Here is a 20,140-nt window from a genome sequence, read left to right as displayed (position 1 = left end):
TGGCTTTCCTTCCGCCACCTAGAGGCTGCAGCAGGGGCTGGCACCCACCTTCTCTTCCTCGTCCTCCTCGCTGTCAGAGCCAGGCTCCATAGACATTCCCCAGGGATAGTCTACATGCAGAGGGAAGATGAGGGTCCCAGCCTGGGCCTGATCCAGCTGCCAGAGAAAAAGGCCCGCCAGTTCAGAGGCCAGGGGCCCAGCAAGGAAGGAGAAAGGTCAGAGGGCAGCCCCACCCTCTCACTCACCAGCTCCTCACACTCCTTGTGCTGCTTCTTCCTGGCCACATCCAGAGCTGTCTCTCCAGCCTCGTTCACTGTGAAGGGGTAAAGTCAGGGTCATGGTCAGGGCCAAGGAGACATTACAACTTAGGTTAAGATGGGCCTCTGAAATTAGAATGTTTGGCTTTGAATCCTGGCCTCAAAACTTTGTAGCTTTGTGAGATTAAGCAAGATATTTAACCTCTCTGGGCCTTAACTGTCTTATTTATAAAATGAGTATAATACTTGAAAGTATCTGACCAGGTTATCGTAAGAATTAAATTAATTAACAGGTATAAGTCAGTGCAGGCATATTAGTAAGCAGAAGCTATTACAGTCACTATCACCCAGATTTGGCTATATTTATTTTGATAGATACTTTCAGAAATGTTACTTAATTTTATCCCTTTGGCAGGGCTGCCACATCGGTGGTGTTACTCCCATTTTACAGATGAGGAGGCTGAAGTTCAAAAGATGAGTGACACCCGCCCTACGTCACAGAGGCAGTCAGAAGCAAGCCAGGTTAGCACCCAAGTGTGTCTGCAAAGCCCATGCTTGACAGGCAGGAAGCCGTAGCCGGGAGCTGGGATGGGCTCTGCGGGAGGAGGTGTCCCTGGTCGCACCTGTGCCCACAGCTGCTCTCCCTCTCAGCAGCAGCTTGATGCAGTCGGCCTGGCCGTGGAGCGCCGCGCAGTGCAGGGCAGTGTTCCCGTCCGCAGCCTTGGCATCCAGGTGACCACTGGGGGAGGGGTTCAGGGGGCAAGGAGGGGAACCCAGTTGGAGGGGTAAAGGTTAGGGGAAAGGAAAAGAGGAGACCAGGAGATGGGGCAGGAAAGCGGGCAGTGCAAGGAGGGGCTGAGGGCAGCAGGTTCTTACCCGTTCTGGATGATGAAGTCCACCAGGGGCAGGGAGGCCTGGCTGGCTACTTTGATAGCCAAGTGCAGGGCAAGCTCTCCGGGCACCTGAACACATGCCCACACCTGAGTTTCCCCAGGTCACCTGCCCCCAGCCCAGCGCTGCCCTCTTGGACCCCTGCTGCCGCCAACCTCTAGATAAGAAGCTGCCAGAACCCGAGAGACAAGACCCAACGGACAGAACCATGCGTGTGGGGAGAGGGGCAAGGACCAACCGCCCCTCAGTGTTTCCTTCATGGCTCTTCCTCCTCTGTCCTCAAAGGAAGGAGTTTCCCAAGCTGGGTTCTGGCTCCGGGCTCCTCTCTGCCTCCGTTTCCCCATGGAAACATATGCAGCCTCACGCCCTGCCGCGGCTGGCATCGCTGAACTGCTGCACCCTGCTGCCCACTGGCGCCCACTGGATATCAGAAGATGGCTTAAAGAGCTCCAGGCTCTTTGTTGTTTTGGTGGTGCCAGCTGGGGCTGAACCCAGGGCCTCCTTTGTGCTAAGTATGCACTCTAGCACTGAGCTACACACCTAGTCCACGACAGCCAATCGCCAATGTCCAATCAGCAGCAATCCCCGCTGACTTAACCTTTCCAGGGCCTCGGATATCCCCTCTCCCTGCTCACATGGTACATATCACTGGAATAGTCAGGCAGTGTCTAATCTGACCTACCCTTGCCCAATTCCAAGGCTATTCTCTCCCTCCCTCTCTTCTTCTTCTTCTTCTTCTTTTTTTTTTTTTGGTGCTGGGGATTGAACCCAGGGCCTGTACATGTGAGGCAAGCACTCTACCAACTGAGCTATCCCCAGCCACTTCTTCTTCTTTTTTTAACCAGGGGTTGAACCCAGGGTTGCTTAACCATCCCCAGCCCTGTTTTTATTTTTTATTTTGAGACAGGGTCTTGCTAAGTTGCTTAGGGTCTCACTAAATTGCTGAGGCTGGCCTTGAGCTTGCAATCCTCCTGCCCGGCTCTGTGGGTGCTATTCTTAACCCATTTTATGGATAAGGAAATAAGGCTCAGAGAGGTTAAGTAACCTGCCCTGGGTCACATAGCTAAGAGGAGTAATAGCTAGACTTCTGGCCCAGGTCTGCTTGACTGGAGGCATGCACACTGACTCAGGGATGGTGAGAACTGAGCAGCTGGCCCAGAAAGGCACAGGGGAGTGACAGCTGGGTTATAAGGGGCCCTCCGTGGGGTGGGGGTGGGATCACACCTGCCCGTCAGGCCCTGGCAGAGGCTGTCCAAAGTCCTGTCCGTTGGCAAAGGCCTCCAATACCGCCAGGAGGTCCCTGTTGCAAATGGCTGTCCAGAGTCTCTGGGGCTCAGGTGTGGATCGTCGCGCAAATCTATGTTCCACATACTTGGCCACGATGTAGTCCCTGCGGGCATTCCTACCAAAACAACTACAGGTTCTCAGAGCAAGAGCCTATTTCCACCCAGAGGACCCCTGGAACCAGCCCGCTGGGGATGCAAGTGTCCAGTTCCCCAGAACCATGCCCTGGAGACTCCCAGATCTGAGGTTCCCCTCTCCATAGACGTCTGATCCCGGATCCCTCTGAGACTCTGGGGGCTGGGGAGGTAGAATCCTCCAGTCATGAGGTCCTTCCCTGGGAGAATCTCCTTACATGTCACTCTCAGCTGAGGGTTTAGGACCACCGTGTGAGGGCAGCTGGGCCTCCATAACCTCATTGAAGCGCGTGTTTCCGATGTTCAAGGCCAGCTGGGGTTAAGGGTGTGTGTTAGGGATGGGGGTGATTAGGACAGCGTTCCTGGGAAAGGTAAGCTTCCAGAAGTCCTGGCGCTCCGTCTCGCGGCTCACCCAGGCCCGGTCCCCGGCTCCTACGGATTTAGCCTATCTCGGCCCCGCCCCCTACGGATCTAGCCTATCTCGGCCCAGCCCCGCCCCCGGCTCCTACGGATCTAGCCTATCTGGGCTCAGCCCCGCCCCCCGCCGAACCACACCCCCAACCTTCCCTCGGGTCCCGCCCGGTCCTCACCAGCAATTCTGACGGGCCCAGCAGGTCCAAGGTGAGCGACTGCATGCGGGAGAAACGCACGCCCAGCTCGCGGTGGACGCCGGAGCACTGGATGCAGGTGAGCACGCCCAGGTTGGTGCTGAGCCACGTGGGGTCTGCAAAGGGGCGTAGCTCGAGCCGGCGGGCGCGGGTCCCCTCCCCGCCCGCCCCTCCTGGCCTTGCCGCACCAGCTCACCTGCAGCCCCGCAGTCGCAACACTGGCCGTTTCCGGGCCGGCTCTTCACCTCGGCGATGAGCAGCTTGGTGAGGTCCTGGGACTCCCCGTCCAGCCCCGCGCCCACCCAGGACGCCGGGCCGCTGCTGGGTTCCCCGAGGAAGGCGCTGCTCAAGGCTTCGTCCTTGCTGTTCTGCAGCACCGACACCCACCTGCGCAGATGGAGCGAGCGGGCGGCGGGGCTGGGAGGCGGGAAAGGACCAGGCTTCCCTGCCCCACCGCAAGGCTGGCCCACGGGGCACTCACGCCTCGCACTCGTGCTCGTCCTCTGCCTGGAAGTGGTATGTCCGGTTGTCTGTCGGGAGAGAAGGGGCGTTAGGCCTCCAGAAATCCTGCTGGTTTTCCCCAGGCCCGGGGACCCCCACCCAAACCACTGAGACCAGATGGACCCTTCTTTGCCATGTTGGTCCTCCCAAGCTGGAAGGGTGTGACAGCGGAAGGCTGCGGGGGGCAGTGGCTCACGCCTATAATCCCAGCGGCTGGGGAGGCTGAGACAGGAGGATTGCGAGTTCAAAGCCAGCCTCAGCAACCTCCAAAGTAGTATTCCAACGAGCCTGCCTCTGTGGAAAGCCCAGGTTCCTGAGCCAGGGCACAGTGCCCAACCCCCATCCCCAATCCTGGGCAGGGTCCCCTCTAAACCTACTGCCACCACCCCATTAGGCTCTCAGCCTCTTGCCTGGTCTCCCCGCTTTCCACATCCTCCCCTCACCCAGCTTTTACCAGCTCCCATCCTTGTGCCTAAGACCCCCATGGCTCCCTACTGCCAGGGAATAAGGTTTGAACCTTTAAGATGGCATTCCCAGGCCCACCACCCACGACTCCTCTGTGAACCCTCCACTCTGGCCAGCCTGGTTCCTACTTCCATGTCTGTCATGGTGGCAATCCTGTCTCCTGAAGGCCACCCCACCCCCAAACCCTATATGCTCCATGTCCTTTAAGCCTAAATTAAAATGCTGTCTCCTCCGAGCAGCCCTTCCTGGTTCCCCATGGCAGGGCAGGCCTGTCCCCTCCGAGTCCTCCATGGAGCTCTGTGTTTCACTTCTCTCTGGACACGCCCCCTCAGGCCACAGTCCCAGGAACACCCTCACATCCCTGCTGGAGAGGACTCCCTGACCAGGTCTTTCTCCGCCTTACCCACCTCACATAAAGGGCTCCAAAGGAGAAGTGAAAATTTAAATAAATAACAGTTTGGAAAGCCAGATCACCCAAAGCCATGCAAATATGCATCACCTGACGATCACATTTACCATGGAAAGGGGTTCATTTTAATGCTGGATGTGATGAGAGGTGAAGCTGTTAGAACGGAGCCAGGGCCTGTGGGGTTCTAGGCCTGGGGCAGCAGCCACTCCACACCAGGTGGAAATGCACAGATCCCACCAACCTCTGTGAGAAGCCCTGGGCAGTTGTGGGGAGGAGGCAGGAAGCAGGGGACACTCACGGGTCACCAGATGGAAGCACTTTTTCTCCTCAGGGTCTGGCCTCACTTGGCACGTCAGCAGGGTCAGCTTCACTGGGGGCCGGTTTATCTGCAGCATTTTGGGGATGAAGGATGTACAATCTACCCTATGGACCTCCAGAACTCCTGAGGCCTCAGCTTCCCAATCTGTTAAATGGGCATGATGATCCTGTCCCAGTTATGTCTCCCCTCTCCCAGAATCTCAAGGGTGAGGACTGTAAATCATGGCTAAGCTGGGGGCTCTAGGTCCCACACTTTCTTCTATGAGGGGTCTCCAGCTCTCTGATCCAGTTTTGGGAGCCAATCTTGGAGGATCATTTGCCTGCCCAGAACACCAGGGGGAGCCTCACAGTGCTGTGTGAGATGGTCAGGCAGCCATACTTGACTCCACACTTCCTCTTCTGCCAGACTCTTCGAATCCTGAGGGCCAGAGCGATAGAAAGACAGGGACCAAGCCTCATCACCTCTGTGACCTCTCACCACATCTCTTTCTCTTCCCTCTTCTGATCCTTACTCTTCATTTTATGGGTTCCCCCACTGTGTGTGTGTGTGTGGGGGGGGGGGCTGGGGATTGAACCCAGGGCCTTGTCCATGCTAGGCAAGCACGCTACCAAACCTCCATGGGTCCCCTTCTGATGGAGGAGACCCAGTCCTGCCCTCAGGAAGCTCCTGTGAAATGGAGGAAGGGCTCTGCTCTCTGTGAATCCTTATTCTAAAGGGGATGATGTGGCTGTGGCCCCCCAAGAGCTCTAAGGCTGATGGAGGAGACACCTCTCACACCTCAGGGAGTGCCTGGTCTGAGAGGAGGCACAGGATCTCAACCACCACAGATGAATTGTGGTCACACTAAGCAAGATAAATACAAAACCCCAGAAATAAACAAATCCATGATTCAAAGCTACTTAATACTTCTCCTTCAGAGTTCAATATTCCTTGGTTTCTTCCAAAGTTTTTCTTTTTGGATAAAAACTGATTAGTAAGCAGAAATGTGAATACACTCTATAAAGGCCTTTGCGTATCACACTTTTTGCTTGTTTGGCACCAGGGAATAGGGCACAGTCAACACTTTCGTTTCGGGCATATTCAGTACAGTGTAGAGATTAAGGATGAGAGCACAGTAAGTGCTCAGTGTTCACTGCTGCTGTTCTTCGAGTTAAGAACCAGTGACCTTTAGCAGCTGCCCTTTGATGATTCTGCACTCAGAGTGGAGGGTCCTGGAACCCTCTAGGTCTTAACAAACGATACAGTCCCTGTGGGCAGCTTCCCTAACCCTGTCACTTCCTAGGCTGTGCCTTTGGGTAGGTTGCTAAGCTCTTGCAGACACTTACCCATCGCTTTTCTTATACAGAAAGCCCACTTTCTCGGTCCCAAACTGCTTGTTGCCTTGGTGCTGGTGAATGCTGTAGCCGCCCCCCGAGTTCTTCCGGCTCAGGTGCTCCTGCCCCTCAGACATGCAGAGGAACCTCAGGACCTCTGGGAGGGACGACCCCATTCTGCAGGGGCTCATTAGGGGGTCTTCCCTCTCCCTCCCTCCCTCCGTGGTGAGCCCTGGAGGAGGGCATTCCTTTCGGGATGGTTCAGGGACTGACCTCTCTGTTCTCCAGCTGCAGGGTCCCTCGGAGGGAGTCCCGGAGCTGGGCCAACTTCTGTAGCTCCTCCTCCTGGGCTTGACGCAGCTGTGGGACAGAGGAGGACGAAGGACGGAGGCCATCGCCAGCCAGCGGATGGCCCAGAGCCCAGACAGACCCAGAGCAGCAGGGCAGTGCCTCCTCCACAGGCAGATTTTCCCCAAGGACAGGGGGCTTGGCTACGGGCCCAAGGGTGAGACCCGACTTACCGCATGTACGGAGGCTGCCAGCTTCTCGATGAAGGGGGACAGGCTCTGAGCTGCCTTCCAGCCATCTTGGAAAAAGCTAAGAGATGCCAGAGGCCAAACAGGGATCCAGAGAGAAGAAAATGAAAATAAGCCAGACGTGTGGAGGAAGGTGCTCAGGGACCATAGGGCGTGGGAGCTGATGGTTAAGAGCAGACACGCAGAGGCAGGGGTCTGGCTTCAGATCCCACTTACTAGCTGTGCCATCTTGGGCTTAGGTTTCTTTTGCAAAATGGGGACAATCACTACATCTGCTCACTGGGGTGTTGGGAACCCAGTGAGACCATGTGTGTGTGAAGTCCCTAGTGCCTGACACATGGTGGCACTCCAAGACGAGCTGAGGAAATGCTGCCAGTGAGGTCCAGTTATGGAGCCCCGTGGGTCTGCCAGACCCTGGAGAGGCCTTGCTGTGACCTGCAGGGCTGGGGTGGGGTCGGGTGTACCTACTTGTGCTGGGCGTGGAAGAACTTGATGAGGCTCTGGAGGAAGTCGGGGCCTTGTTTCATCTGACTCTCCCCAGCTTTGAGCAGGTACTGAGGGGAGGGGGATCAAGGGTGTGTGACGTGAACCCAGGCTGGATCCTGAGGACAAGGGCAGCAGTCCCCACCCCAAGCTAATCCTCTTGGCCATGACTAAGCCTTGATGATACCCCACAGGCCATTTAGACAGGACCTGAGCTGGGCCTGTGACTGGGCCCTGGGAGGTCAGGAAAGGCAGCCAGGAAGACACCTTGTCCCCTTACCTCACACATGTGCAGCTGGAAGACACGTCGCTCCCGCTGTGTGTCCTGGGTCACCTCCCCTGGGCTACCTCCTGTCACCCTGGCCCGATCTCGCTCCTTCTCCAGCCTGGCCCTGGGCCATAAGGGAAGAGAGGTCTGAATGACTCTACAGCCTTCACAATCCGCCATCCCTCCGGCCTACTTTCTGCCCCTCACACACAGGAGCAAGGGGGCCGCGCAGAGCTTGAGGTCCTTCTCTGTGCTTGCTGGGTGCTGAGGCTGGGGACAACAGAGGGCAAGGGAGACTCCAGGACTCCAGAGGGTGGCAGGGGAGAAAGACGCGAACCAAATCACAGCAGAGTGACAGGCAAGCGCAGTGGGGGAGCAGATCTTGTCCTGGCTGCTAAGAAAGTGATGCTTGTGCTGGGATCTGAAGCTGAGCTTGGAGGAACTAGGGCTGGGCAGGGGACGGGGTCATGGTGGCCCAAGGCAGGAGAGCTCGGGTGCTCCTGGAGAGGGACAGGGAAGGGGTGCTGGCTGAGGTGAAGAAGGGCCAGACCCTCCAGGGCCTGCTTCAGACTCATTGAGATTTGGTCTTCAGCCAAGAGCAATGGGCAAGGTCTAAAGGCTTCCGTGCCAGGAGTTGAGAGGCGGAGATGAAGACCAGGTGGGACCTGGGTGACCGATTCTGATCAGCTGGAAGGCATTTAGGATTTTGTGGGTGAGATGACCACAAAGTGCCTTCATTCTTTTGTGTCTATTCAGCTTCCCATTTAAAGCTTAGAAAACCGTTGTCCTGGGCTGGGGTGCAGCTCAGTGGTACAGCACTTGCCCAGCATGCGCGAGGCCCTGGGTTCCATCCCCAGCATCCAAAACAACAAACCAAAAAACCACCTTTGTTCTTTTCTCATTAAGTGGAGTCAGATAGTGCTTCCCATCCTGGGCAACCCGGGCCTTCCTCTGTGGGTCCCCAGGGTGGGCCATTTTCCCTGTTTGGGGATGGGGGAGGTGTGTGAGTGGGTTCCTAGAAATGCCACGCCCATCAGACACCCACCAACAGCCACCTCTCAGGCTGGGTGCATGTGACCAGGAATTCCATGGAAAGCAGACATCTGGCTAACGATTCTGCTCCCGAGGCACCAGCCCAAGCAGAGGAGGTGGGCCTGGCTGCTTGTCAACCGCATGACTTTCCTCTCTGAGTCTCAATCTCATCTGGAAAATGGGGATCCTCTGTACTCAGGGAACTGGCACACAGAGGACCCAGCGGCCACTGTTTAGGCCCGTCCAGGCTTTGGCCTTCCTGTATGGAAGCTGAGGAAGCAGGGGTCCACACTGGATCTCAGGTCCCTCTGGCCTTCCTGAGGTAGTGTTTGGACACAGGATCTGTCCCTGGAGAGCTGTAGGGCTGTTTCTGGATCCTGGACCTACAGATGGTTTTGCCAGAGAATTCAGTTCTCCACGGGGGCTGTCTGGTGGGCTGTGTGTTCAGCAGCACCCCTGACCTCTACTCACTGGCCGCCACCGGCCCTGGCAGCAAGACAGCCAGACCTGTCTCCTGACCCGGCCAATGTTCCCCCTGGGAGGAGGGGGGGAGGGTGTGGTCCTGGGTGGAAACTCCTGCTCCAGAGCAGGGCTTCTAATCCTCACACTGGAAGGAGTTATTTTCCATTTTCCTAAAGATACAATACCCCAAGTGGGAGTTCATAGAGGGTGGAGTGGGGGTGGGGCTGGGGGTCAGGCGAAGATGAGCTGCAGAAAGGGGAAGCAATGGCTGATCCACAGCTTGTTAACTACAAGGTGCCTGGCGGCTGGCCAAGGAGGGCACAACAGTTCACAGCTTGGTTGGGAGGACAATCTCCCAGGGTAGACTACTGTCATGTCTTTCAATACTGAAAAAAGGAAAAATGAGCTAACTGTTGATCAATAGGAAGTGGTTAGAAAAATTATGGTATGTCCATATATAGGAATACTATGCAGTTGTTAAAAAGGCCAAATATCACATATCCTGACATGGAAAATATCTGCTCCAGAGTTAAGAGGATAAAAAGCAAGCCCCAGTATAGTACAGTGTTAGAAATGTGTGCTTGGATATAAATAGCAGCTCCTTCACACACTCAAGTTTTATAAAATCTAAGTTTCAGTTTCCTCATTTTGAAAAAGAAAATAATGACACCTAGTCCTTGGCTGTGATGCATGGGAAACATGGAGTGTGGTTCTGGCACACGGTAAGCCCTCAACAATGGCAGGATTACGATGATGCTAGTGAGGGCAATGATGACATTAGAGTAACAACTACTGGTGGTTCCTTTTACTTTTTTATTTGTCTGTGAGTCTCTTGCTGGACATCAGGCTGAGGGCCCCTTGCATGCTAAGCACATCTCTATCACTGGGCTGTACCCCCAGCCCCCATGGTGATTCCTTGTAGACAGATTTCTTTTTTTTTTAGCATAGGGTCTTTTCCTCCTTTCCTTCTCTTTCCCTCCTCCCTTCCCTTCCCTTCCCTCTAGTAGAGATTAAAAGATGGAACTACTTTGTTCAGGATGAAGATAAACTGTAAAGTATTATGCATGGCTTTGTCAATTACACACAGTTCTATCCTTCAGCTTCGGCTGGGAAAATAAACAGAGGTCTTCCCTATAAAGTTTGACTGGGATCCTGAGATGACCTGACACATCTTAAATCAATAGCTGGGGATTGCTTCCACCCAACTCTCCAGAATATGACCCCCGTTCCCTCCCGGTCCTTGAAGGGTCACTATATTTTCTAAATACTTCAAACATTAGGAGTATTTTAATTTCCTCTCAGAGGAGTTGCAGCAGAAGGAATGAGGAGAAGTCAAGAGTGAAAAGTGTTAGGATGCCAGTTATGAGGCCCTAGGACAGAGATGAGGCAGAGGGGCGTCTGGGGCCAATCCAGGGTGGGGACAGGCACGAGGGTGCAGGGAGAAAGGAAAGGGAGGGTCCTCGAAACAGATCATGCAGCTGCCAACCCAACACCATCTCGAGCCAGCTTCCCTGGGCCACCCCTTCCCACCCTTCCCTCCATCCAAACAAAGCCACCTGCTTTCTCTGCCACCTCTGTGCAGAGACCCTCGCAGTGCCACTGTCACCTTGCACTTTAGTCATTTACCGAGCCCTTTCTAATCTTCCTTACAAATCTGTGGTGTCATATTTTCCTCCCTATTGACCTATAAATCTGAGGGTAGCAACAGCACCTTTACCAGCCAGGGGAGGAGATCTGATAACAGATGCAAACAGCTTATCCCCGTCCCTGGCACAAAGGAAGCTCTTAATAAGAATTAGAGGTACAAAATTTTATTGTTATTTCTTTTTTTTTTTTTGTACTGGGGAATTGAACCCAGGAGCGCTTTACTACTGAGCTACAACCCCAACCCTTTTTATCTTTTATTTTAACACAAGAGTCTCACTAAGTTGCTTAGGGCCTTGCTAATGAGATCCTCCTGCCTCAGCCTCCTCAGCCGCTGGGATTACAGGTGTGTGCCACCATGCCTGGCATACTAATTATTTTTAAGCACTAATTTCATTCTGCAAGGCCCTTGACAAACTGAAGTGGTAACCCATGTAATAGGGCTCATCACCCCATTTTATAGGGAAGCCTGAGGCTAAGGTGGTAAGTCACTTGTTCAAGTCCCGAGGCCCTTCGGTGGTGGAGGCAGGATTTGAACCCTGTCTCTCTGATGCTAGAGCCTTAGGGGCAGCACTGGTGGCCAGCACTGTGGCTCAGCTTTGTTATTTCCTCCTTCCCGGCCTTGTTCCCACTGCCACCTGGTGACAGTCACACCATCTTTTGTGAGAGGCCACAGTGAGAAACCATTTTACAAAGACAAAGCTGAGACCCAGAGAAGGGAAATAACTTGCTCAAGGCCACAAACTGGTCATGGGACGTGCTAGGGACAGATGTCTGGGCTCCAGCCTCTAGGGCCCCTCCTGTGTTGTCAGGAGCCAGCTCAGGCTCAGAGGGACAGTCAGTGAGTGTTTGATGACTAGAAGTTCGGGGTGCTTTATGGGCACCGTGCCTGTCTGACCTCCACCCTGCTTCATAGCCCAGGAAACACACCTGTACAGGGAACAGCCAGGATGTACCTGCCTTGCACAGGCCAAGACACCTTTCCCAGGGCTGGGATTATGGCTCAGCGATAGAGCGCTCGCCTCGCACAGGCGGGACCCGGGTTCGATCCTCAGCACCACATAAAAATAAAGGCATTGTGTTGGTCCATCTACACCTAAAAAATAAATATATATATATATAAAAAAAGACACCTTTCCCAGCATCCCTGGGAGACATAGAACCTCTTCCTGTTTGAACAGCCTGGGGTGAGGTTCCAGGGTATTTTACAAATGCTATATGCCCTGGGACCCTCCAGCTGGTGCCCAGGCTGGTCTGGTGAGAATGTGCTGGAATTATACAGCTCACTAATACCTGGCTAACCTTGGAACCTTCCATGAAAAGGAAGGTGGACAGTCACCTGTGTCAGGAAATGTCATTCAAACTGTGGCTCTGTGGCAGGAGCCAGGGGACCAGGTAGCCCTGGGTCCCAATGCAGGACCTGTCAATAACTCACTGAATCACCCTAGCCAAGCCCCTTTTTCCATCAACTAAATGAAGTCTTTTTTAAATTGAAATCTTACAGAAAAGCTCAATATAGAAAGCTAGTAAAAGCAGCCAGGTATGGTGGGGAACGTCTATAATCCCAGCTGCATAGTAGGCTGAGGCAGGAGCATCACAAGTTTGGAGTCTGCCTCAGCAACTAGTGAGACCCTGTCTCAAAATAAAAAATAAAAGGGCTGGGGATGGAGCTCCATGGTAAAGCGCCCCTGGATTCAATCCCAGATACCACACACACACACACACAAAAAAAAAAAAAAATAGTAAAGAAAGATGTGTTTGAGGGAGATCAGCCAGGTAGAGATTCTTCTTTCCACTTGGTAATTGAGGCCCTGAAAGGCTAAGCGCTTTGCTGAGATAACTCAGAAGAGGCCACATGATCCCATAGCAAATCGTAAAGACAAGTGGAGCCTGCAACCCCACCACCTGTCCCTGGGCCTCTAAAAAGAGCAGATGGCCACGCCCCATCTCAGGCAGGGTGAGGCCCACTGGGGAGGGGCAAGCGGCGCCTCCACCCCTCGGTCCCCAAAGCCACGCCCACAGCTGGGGTTGGAGCAGCTGAGGAGGGAGAAGGCGTGGCCAGCTCTGGGAGCTGGAAAAACAATAAATGCTCCAGGATCTATCTCTTGGAATGGATCCTAGAGAAGTAATTATGGGTGGGAGCAAATATTTAGCTCCAAGGATGCTTACCCAATGACAAGCAGATTAAATCCATCATGGACAGACTGAATACATCCTGCGTTATGCACATGTTGGCAAACCCTGCACCCACTAAGAGACGCTGTATGACGCGGAGAGGGTCATGATGTATTTTCAAGTGAAGAAAGCAGATTAAAAACAGTTGCTTATTATGATCTAAATTTTGTAAAGATACTTCAATCGGATATAGAAAAATAAATGGAAAAATGTTAATACTTCAGGCTAAAAAACTAAGGATTTTTCTAGCTTTTTGATAGTTTCTTCTTGAAAGAAACTACCTGTTGAAATAATAAAATTACAGTGTTAACCATCCCTTATTAAAAAAAAAATTCAAGCAGGGCCTGGTGGTGCACACCTATAGCCACAGGTGCTCAGGAGGCAGAAGGACCGAGTTGGAGGCCAGTCACAGCAACTTAAAAAGGTCCTAAGCAGCTTAGTGAGACCCTGTTTCAAAACCAAAAAAGACTGGTACAGCACTTGCCCAGTGTGTGTGAGGGCCTGAGTTTGATCCCCAGCATGGGTTTGGGGGGAGAAAAAAGAAACAACAGGGAAATACTAGATACCCCCCACCACAGTCCTTTCCTAGGATGATTCAAGTTTTCCTATTTTGCTTTCCTGTATTCTCTACATTATGCATAACAAACATGCATTGCTTTGGTAAACTTGCAAGAGAAAATACGATTTTACCAAGAATAAATGTCACTGAGCTGTGGCCTGACTGGACCCTGAACAAAGACCTCGGAAAACAAGAGGCGCCTCTACTTGGGAAGAATTGGTCACTGGGTGCCTGAGGCCCCTCCTGTCCCATGCCATCCCAGTCGCTGCATGGAGATGTGCAGCACGGTGTGCCACACAGGAAGCCTGGCTGTGACACCAGCCCCCCCCACACACGTTAACTACATGTTGACAGACACCACCTGGCACCGAGGAGCTGGCAGTGTGAGCCCCAGCTCTGCGTGGCCTTGGGCAAGTGACTTAACCGAGTCCCCAGTGCCTCCTCTGGTAATGGAGACACTAACAACCCCTCACAGGGCTGGGTGATGCTGATTCAGTGGCTGGCATGTGGGGATGTTCCGTCCCCACCCACAGTGGCACCACCTAGCAGGCAGTCTGAGGCGAGCATCCTGGGGTCCCTTCCTCGGGTGGTCTTGTGACCCAGACCCAGACCCCAGCCAAGCCTGGGCATAAAGCACCCGCTGCGAGGGCCTCCAGACAGCCAGAGGCCACGTGCTCCGGTGCCAAGTCCCTGCAGTACTTAGGGTCGGCTGGACATCCAGCCTCCTGCTGCGTCGCAAGCACGGCCTCCTGGACAAACCGCCCGCCGCGGCCACTTACATCCGGGCTTCGTAGTCCTTCCAAGCCTTCTCCAGCTGCTTTTTGGAATCCTGTAGTTTAAAAAAGAACAATTTGCCCAGAAAGAAGCTTGAGTTCCACAATAAACAGGACACTCTGCCTTCAGGGGGACACTCGACCTTCAGGGGACCCCACCCCTGCATTCCCTGGTGCTGCTCACAGCCATTCTCCGGCCCCGACTACAGACCTCTCCCCTGAGGAGGCCCAACTGGCACCACTGTTCAGGGCTCCACACCTTCTCACACCCAACTGTCTCCTCCCCAGAGCTGCAGGAATCAGGATGGGTGGGCCCTGGCCAGGGGCATGGGAGACTTTTGGACTGTGTCTTGTCACTCAGAAGATGGAGATGAGCCATAAGAATAGGGACGGGAAGATGAAGGTCAAACTCCTGACCTAACTTTTGCCCATCATTTTCTCCTGCCTGGTACTCTTTTCGGGAAGGGCACAGGTCAAAAAGCATATGCCCAGAGAAGTTGAGAAGTCTCCAGAAGGCCACACAGCCAGCCAGCAAGACCTGGCTGACCCCCTGGCTCATCTGGACCTCCTCCAGCTGGGTTGCTCACACCCTTCTGAACAGCCTTGGCTTCTAAGAAGAAAAGCCACTTGTCTGGTTTGGGTAGTTCCCAGGCTGGTGCGCAGCCTAGGGAGGGAGGGAACCCTCTCAGGGGAGTATGGCTCCTCCCTGGGCCTTTTGGCACAAACTGCCAGGGAGATCATCGTCACCTTCTTTGAACGCTACGCTGCACTGATTTGGACTGTCAGGCACCCAGACAGCAGCTCTGGCAGGGGGTTCAGGGTCCCTGGAGTCCCACCAGCTCATCCAGGTGCCGACCAGGCGCACCACAGCAGCTCTCCCTCGGCAGTCCTGCAGAGGAGGCCCCGGCGCCTACAGAACTACCTCACGCGCCCTGGTCAGAACCGCAGGAGGCATCTCACATCAGGGGCCTGGCAGATGGTGGGACTGTCCTCCCAAGAGCAGTGGTATGGGGGTCACAACTCCCACCGTGACCGCCCTCATTCACCTTCAGCCTCAGCCTTCAGCCTGCCCTGCCACCCCGAGGTCTCCAGGGCACCCCCTTCCCTGCACCCGCCCTGCTCCCTGCAGGCTCACCTGCCGCCCGTCCCTCAGCGGTCCCTTCATCAAACTGTCCAGAGGGAAAGAGACAATGTTGTTCAGGTTCTGAACCTGGAAAAAGCAGAGACCCCCCACCGCACCTTGGGTGACTCCGGCCCTGCCCCAAGGGCTCAGAGCACAATGAAGCGTGGCCAGGAAAGGGCAGCCATGGGTGCAGGAAACAGGGATGGAGGGCAGAGGGGGTCACAGGGGTGTCAGGTCAGCACCCCCACCCCGCCTCCTGCTCCAGGACGTCCCACAGCCAGACTCCTCCCTGCTCCTTGCCAAGGGCCCGCCCACCCCACACCTCCCCTGACTCTCCGTGGCCTGTGGGGGACTCTGCATCTCCCCTTCCTACGGGAAACCCTCTCCCTGCAATCAGACGGGGTGACAGAGCCAGTCTGACCAGAGCACCGTCCTGGGCTACAGCGACCGGATCAGGACACCACCCTGGGCCAAGGCTATCCTTCTGCTGATCCTGGGCCGTGGGGTCGTCTTATCTACTGGGCAGAGACAGACACCAGAGAAAGGGACAAAGCCTAAAGCCAGCTGCATGGACTCCCCTTCCCAGGGGCAGTGAGTTCCCTGCTTAAGAATTAACCTACTTTGAATTGGTGTCTGTATTTGGCAACCCAAAGAAACCTGTCTGATGTTTTAGCCCAGCTTTTGGGGTGCAGTCCCGCTCTTCCAGGAGGCCTCTGTGGACTGCCCGGGGCTGCCCGCCCTTCCCCACTAGGCTGACCCACTGCTGCTGCTCCCCACCATCCCTCGCCTCAGCTCTCATCTCCCCAGAGGGAAAGATCATGGCTCTCAGAGGCAGTGTCTGACTCCTTCCTGTGCCACCGGCCCCTAGGACAATGCCCAGCCAGATGCAGACACTCAGGGAAATTGGAGAGGAGAGGTGAGGTGAAGGCAGAGGACACGGTCAAGGGCTCTGTGCGAGACCCTCTATGCAGAGATTTGATCATGACAGTTGACATGCTGGCCACCAGCCACTGAGTGCCAGCTTGCCGTGGAACCTGCTCCATCCTCACTACCACTTTGAGGTGGCTGTCACTGTCATCCCATTTTACAGATGAGAGACCTGGGGCTCAGGCAGATTAGGTGACATGGGACATGGGAGCAACAGAGCAGGGTTTCTGAGCCAGAGCTGAGCCCAAGGCCAGGTGCTTGACCACAGGGCACCTGCCTCTTGGAGGTGACCTAGCCCCTGCAAGCCAGGAAGGACGTGGGGCAGGACTGGAGCAGATGACCAGGGCCAGGAGCCGGCAGGGAGGGGAGGCTTTCCTGGGGGCAGCACAGGGCGGGGCTTAGGCGGCAGCCAGACAGCCTGGCTTCAGACCCAGCAGGCACCTCGGGCAAGCTGCCCAGCCCAGTCCTGGTCTGTAAAGTGGGGACAACAGTAACACCAGGCGACAGAACCATGCCGGGATCAAAGGACCTCACTCACTAAGAAGCGGGCTGGTCTCATGGGGTGGCTTCAAGCAGGAACTTAAAGGACCAGGGGCCTTACCCTAGAGGCCTTCGGGAAGGAACCAGAGGCTGCTGGGCCTCGTGCAGGGGCTGAGGACTAGTTCGAGGATTTGAAGATGAAGCAGAAGCGACTGGAGAGGCAGAGGACACAGTGTGGGAAGAGAGGTGGCAGTGGTGATAGAGACAGGAACCTGGAGCCTGTCCTTCCCTGACCCAAAGCTCCCAGGGACCCCTCCCTTGCATGGGGCTCTTCCCCGCCATGAGACCTCTCTGCCCCTGGGTGGAGAGAAAGAGAGAACAGAGAACAGCTGGGCGGGAAGCCACAGAGAAAGGAGGTGTGTGCCAAAGCTGGGTGAGCAGGAGGGGTCAGGGGTCAGAGGCCAAGGGCAAACCAGAGGAGGGACTGACTCTTTCCTGGTGAGCTTCTTCCCACCTCTGGATTTACCCTGGGCTGAGGGCTGGTGAGGAAGGAGCAGGGCCTCACCAGGTTCTTGAAGAGTGCGGCCACCTCACGGGTGAACACGGCCAAGTTCAGAAAACCCGTGGACAGTTCGTGGCTGTTCTGAGACAGGTGACTGTTACCCAGGGACTCCACGGCCTCTCGGTACTGCTCCTCGTTCTCCACGTGGCCTGCAGAGGGGGACGGGAGCTCAAGAGCTTGCTGGAGGCTGGGCGGTTGAGCCCCAGGGGCCTAGGCAGGTTCGCTCACCCAGGCCAGAGCTGTGGATGGCCCGCACAGCCTTCTTTATTCTCTGCAGGATGGCTTGGTCTCCTTCCAGGACCTGGAAGCAAATGTGGAATGAGGGTCAGCATGCTGACCAGGAGAGGGTGCTTTCCTCAGGAACACCCAACTCCACCATCCTACCCTCCAAACCCCTCCCTAGGGCTTCCCTGCACCCCCACCAAACATAAACAGACCACCCTTTTCCACCGGACCACACAGAAGGCACCGGCCAGCCACACGACCCTAGGAAGACCACAGTTCTCTCCCAACCCAACGCCAGTCAAGTAAACAGCGAGTCAAAGGTTCGAAGGTGAGTGGCCCAGTGGGTACTAGGCCTGGGTTTGAATCTTGACTCAATCTAGAGTCAAGATTATCTTGTCCAAGCCTTAAGCGCCTTGTCTGTAAAATGGGGCTGACACTACAGGTTCTCGGAGTTGCTGGGAGGATCCATGATTTGACAAATGTGTACAGAAGGCTTAGCAAAAGACCAGAGGAAGAATGTGGACAGCCCAGCACTTCTGAAAGACAGACGGGGGAACATTTGTTCCCTAATCCCAGGCTCAAGTAACAGTCATGTGAGCACCAGGAGAAAGAGGCCCCGGGACACCCTGGGTGGACAGTGGGCGCTGGACACATTCAGGACCTGGGTCATTCCATTCCCACTGGGGAGCACTGGGGAGATGACAACCCCAGAGCCCAGGGATGCAGAGTGACTGTGCAACCTGGGCCAGAGGACGTGAGGGTGAAGCAGACCACAGCCCAAGGCATGCGCATCCCAGATGGGAAACTTCCAGACTGCCCGCCTTCAACAGGACGGGAAGCTGCAACTTCACGAAACCCTCGTGCACAACAGTTGACTTGGAAAGCACAGAAAGTCAGGGCCACAGACAGGGAAACTGAGGCCAATAGAGAGGGCTCACCCAGAGTCGCGGGGGCGGAGGCAGAGCTGGGTTTCCGGGCACCCTGTGTGGCGCCCCATCTTATGCCATGGCCCCACGCTGACGCCAGCCCCTGCTCTTTGTCCAGTGGATGAAATGGGATCAGTTTGATTTCCGAAGACCTACTTCAGTGTGGCAAGAGGCATTGGGATGGTATCTCCAGAGACTAGATGAGCACAGGGCGGACTTGGAGACTGTATGGAGTGTTCCCTGGAGGCTTCTGGCTTGTGCAAAGCCTCTGGGGAAGGTGGGGAGGGGTGTCTGATTTTGAAGCCCCACCCTGGCCAGATGCTGGGTGACCTCTAGCAGGTTGTCCTTGCTCCCCACCTTGAAACTTGGAAAGCCAAAAAGTGGTTGATTTAAGGAGTTATGACATCACTCCAAAAGACAGCAGCAGGTTAAAGATGTAAACAGTTTCCAGAGATTTAGGGAAATCCCTAGAGGGTAGATCCTTGTGCTTAACACACAGAAGAGGCTCAGGAAATGTTTACCTAAGTGAATGACTGCTGGAAAGGACGTGTTGAGGGTGGAGGAGCTGGGTATATATGGGAACTCTGACTTTCTGTAAAATTTCACTATGATCCTAAAACTGCTCTAAAAGATGAAGCCTATTTAAAAAATATATAAATAAAAACAAAGGAATGGAGTGGTACCTCTGTCACCCCTCTCTTCTGGGCCCTAATGCACTTGTGATGTCTGGAGCCCAGGCAGCCATCTTGGACCAGGAGTTTGAAGCCATTTGTTGTGGATGGTGAGGCAACAAAATAGAAGCTTTGCTCTTGGTGTTTGAGGGGCTGGCCTCACGGGCCTGGACTACCTATCTGTGGACTTCTTTCATGTGAAAGCAAAATAAATGTCTTTCTTACTTAAGCCACCCTTACATCTACCAGGTATTCTGTCACTTGTGGTTGAACCTATCTAGATCTGGTACAGGCAGGCTTATTCACTCAGGAACCTTTCTTGATGCCCTTGACAGACACAGATAAGGAATGGTTCCCAGCGAGACACTGCTGCTGTTGCTACTGTTTTGGGGGGTTTTTAAAAATTATTAGTTGGAGATGGACACAATACCTTTTTTTTTTATATTTAATGTGGTGCATGGGGATCGAACCCAGTGCCTCACAGGTTCTAGGCAAGTGCTCTACCGCTGAGCTACAGCCCCAGCCCTTCCCTACCGTTCTCCACAACCCAGGTTCAGTTTGTTCATTCATTCTTCATTCATTCACCTGGCTACAGAGTGCCTGGCTCTGTGCTCACACCCAGGCTGGTCTCGCTGTCAGGGGAGGAAGCCAAGGGAACAGACACTGACAGCGAGACGTGACCGGGGCTACAGTGGAGCTGCACACGGTTCCTGGGAGCACAGGGGAAGTGGGGCCCAGTCTTCCCTTAAACTTGACTTTAGGGCACTGGACAAGCAGAAAAGAGGGAGACTGCACTGGGAGGCAGAGTGGGGGGCTGTTGGTAACCTCTAAAGAAGGGGGATTGCTCTGGAAAGAATGGGCAAGCAAGCTGGGCACCAGGGCACACACCTGTAGTACCAGCTACTGGGGAGGCTGAGGCAGGAGGATCACAAGCTTGAGGACAGCCTGGGTAATTTAGTGGACGCTGTCTTAAAAATAAAAAGGGCTGGACTGGGGATGTGGCTCAAGCGGTAGCGCGCTCGCCTGGCATGCGTGCAGCCCGGGTTCGATCCTCAGCACCACATACAAACAAAGATGTTGTGTCCGCCGAAAACTAAAAAATAAATATTAAAA

At 54.5% G+C, this 20,140-nt stretch overlaps 2 protein-coding genes across 2 annotated transcripts in view; both read right to left on the bottom strand.

Annotated features, from left to right (window-relative positions):
• Tcea3 (transcription elongation factor A3) overlaps positions 1-288 on the bottom strand; it is a 47,969-nt gene extending 47,681 nt beyond the window's left edge. Inside the window, exon 1 of the mRNA XM_048816097.1 lies at positions 271-288. Coding sequence (XP_048672054.1) covers positions 271-286 — 16 coding nt within the window. The 5' untranslated portion in view covers positions 287-288. The remainder of the gene's footprint in view (positions 1-270) is intronic.
• Positions 1-20,140, bottom strand: part of Asap3 (ArfGAP with SH3 domain, ankyrin repeat and PH domain 3) — a 43,243-nt gene that overhangs the window by 4,140 nt on the left and 18,963 nt on the right. Inside the window, 20 exon segments of the mRNA XM_015485535.2 lie at positions 49-156; positions 246-313; positions 881-996; positions 1,134-1,219; positions 2,373-2,550; positions 2,785-2,879; positions 3,157-3,290; positions 3,371-3,561; positions 3,656-3,704; positions 4,848-4,935; positions 5,216-5,285; positions 6,194-6,303; positions 6,455-6,541; positions 6,703-6,778; positions 7,186-7,271; positions 7,481-7,592; positions 14,120-14,169; positions 15,249-15,323; positions 17,209-17,354; positions 17,434-17,506. Of these exon segments, the coding sequence (XP_015341021.1) occupies positions 49-156; positions 246-313; positions 881-996; positions 1,134-1,219; positions 2,373-2,550; positions 2,785-2,879; positions 3,157-3,290; positions 3,371-3,561; positions 3,656-3,704; positions 4,848-4,935; positions 5,216-5,285; positions 6,194-6,303; positions 6,455-6,541; positions 6,703-6,778; positions 7,186-7,271; positions 7,481-7,592; positions 14,120-14,169; positions 15,249-15,323; positions 17,209-17,354; positions 17,434-17,506 (1,998 nt within the window).

This window comes from Marmota marmota, unplaced genomic scaffold, assembly GCF_001458135.2.
Source record: "Marmota marmota marmota unplaced genomic scaffold, marMar, whole genome shotgun sequence".
NCBI classification, from domain to species: Eukaryota; Metazoa; Chordata; class Mammalia; order Rodentia; family Sciuridae; genus Marmota; species Marmota marmota.
This window is presented reverse-complemented; position numbering and strand designations above follow the sequence as displayed.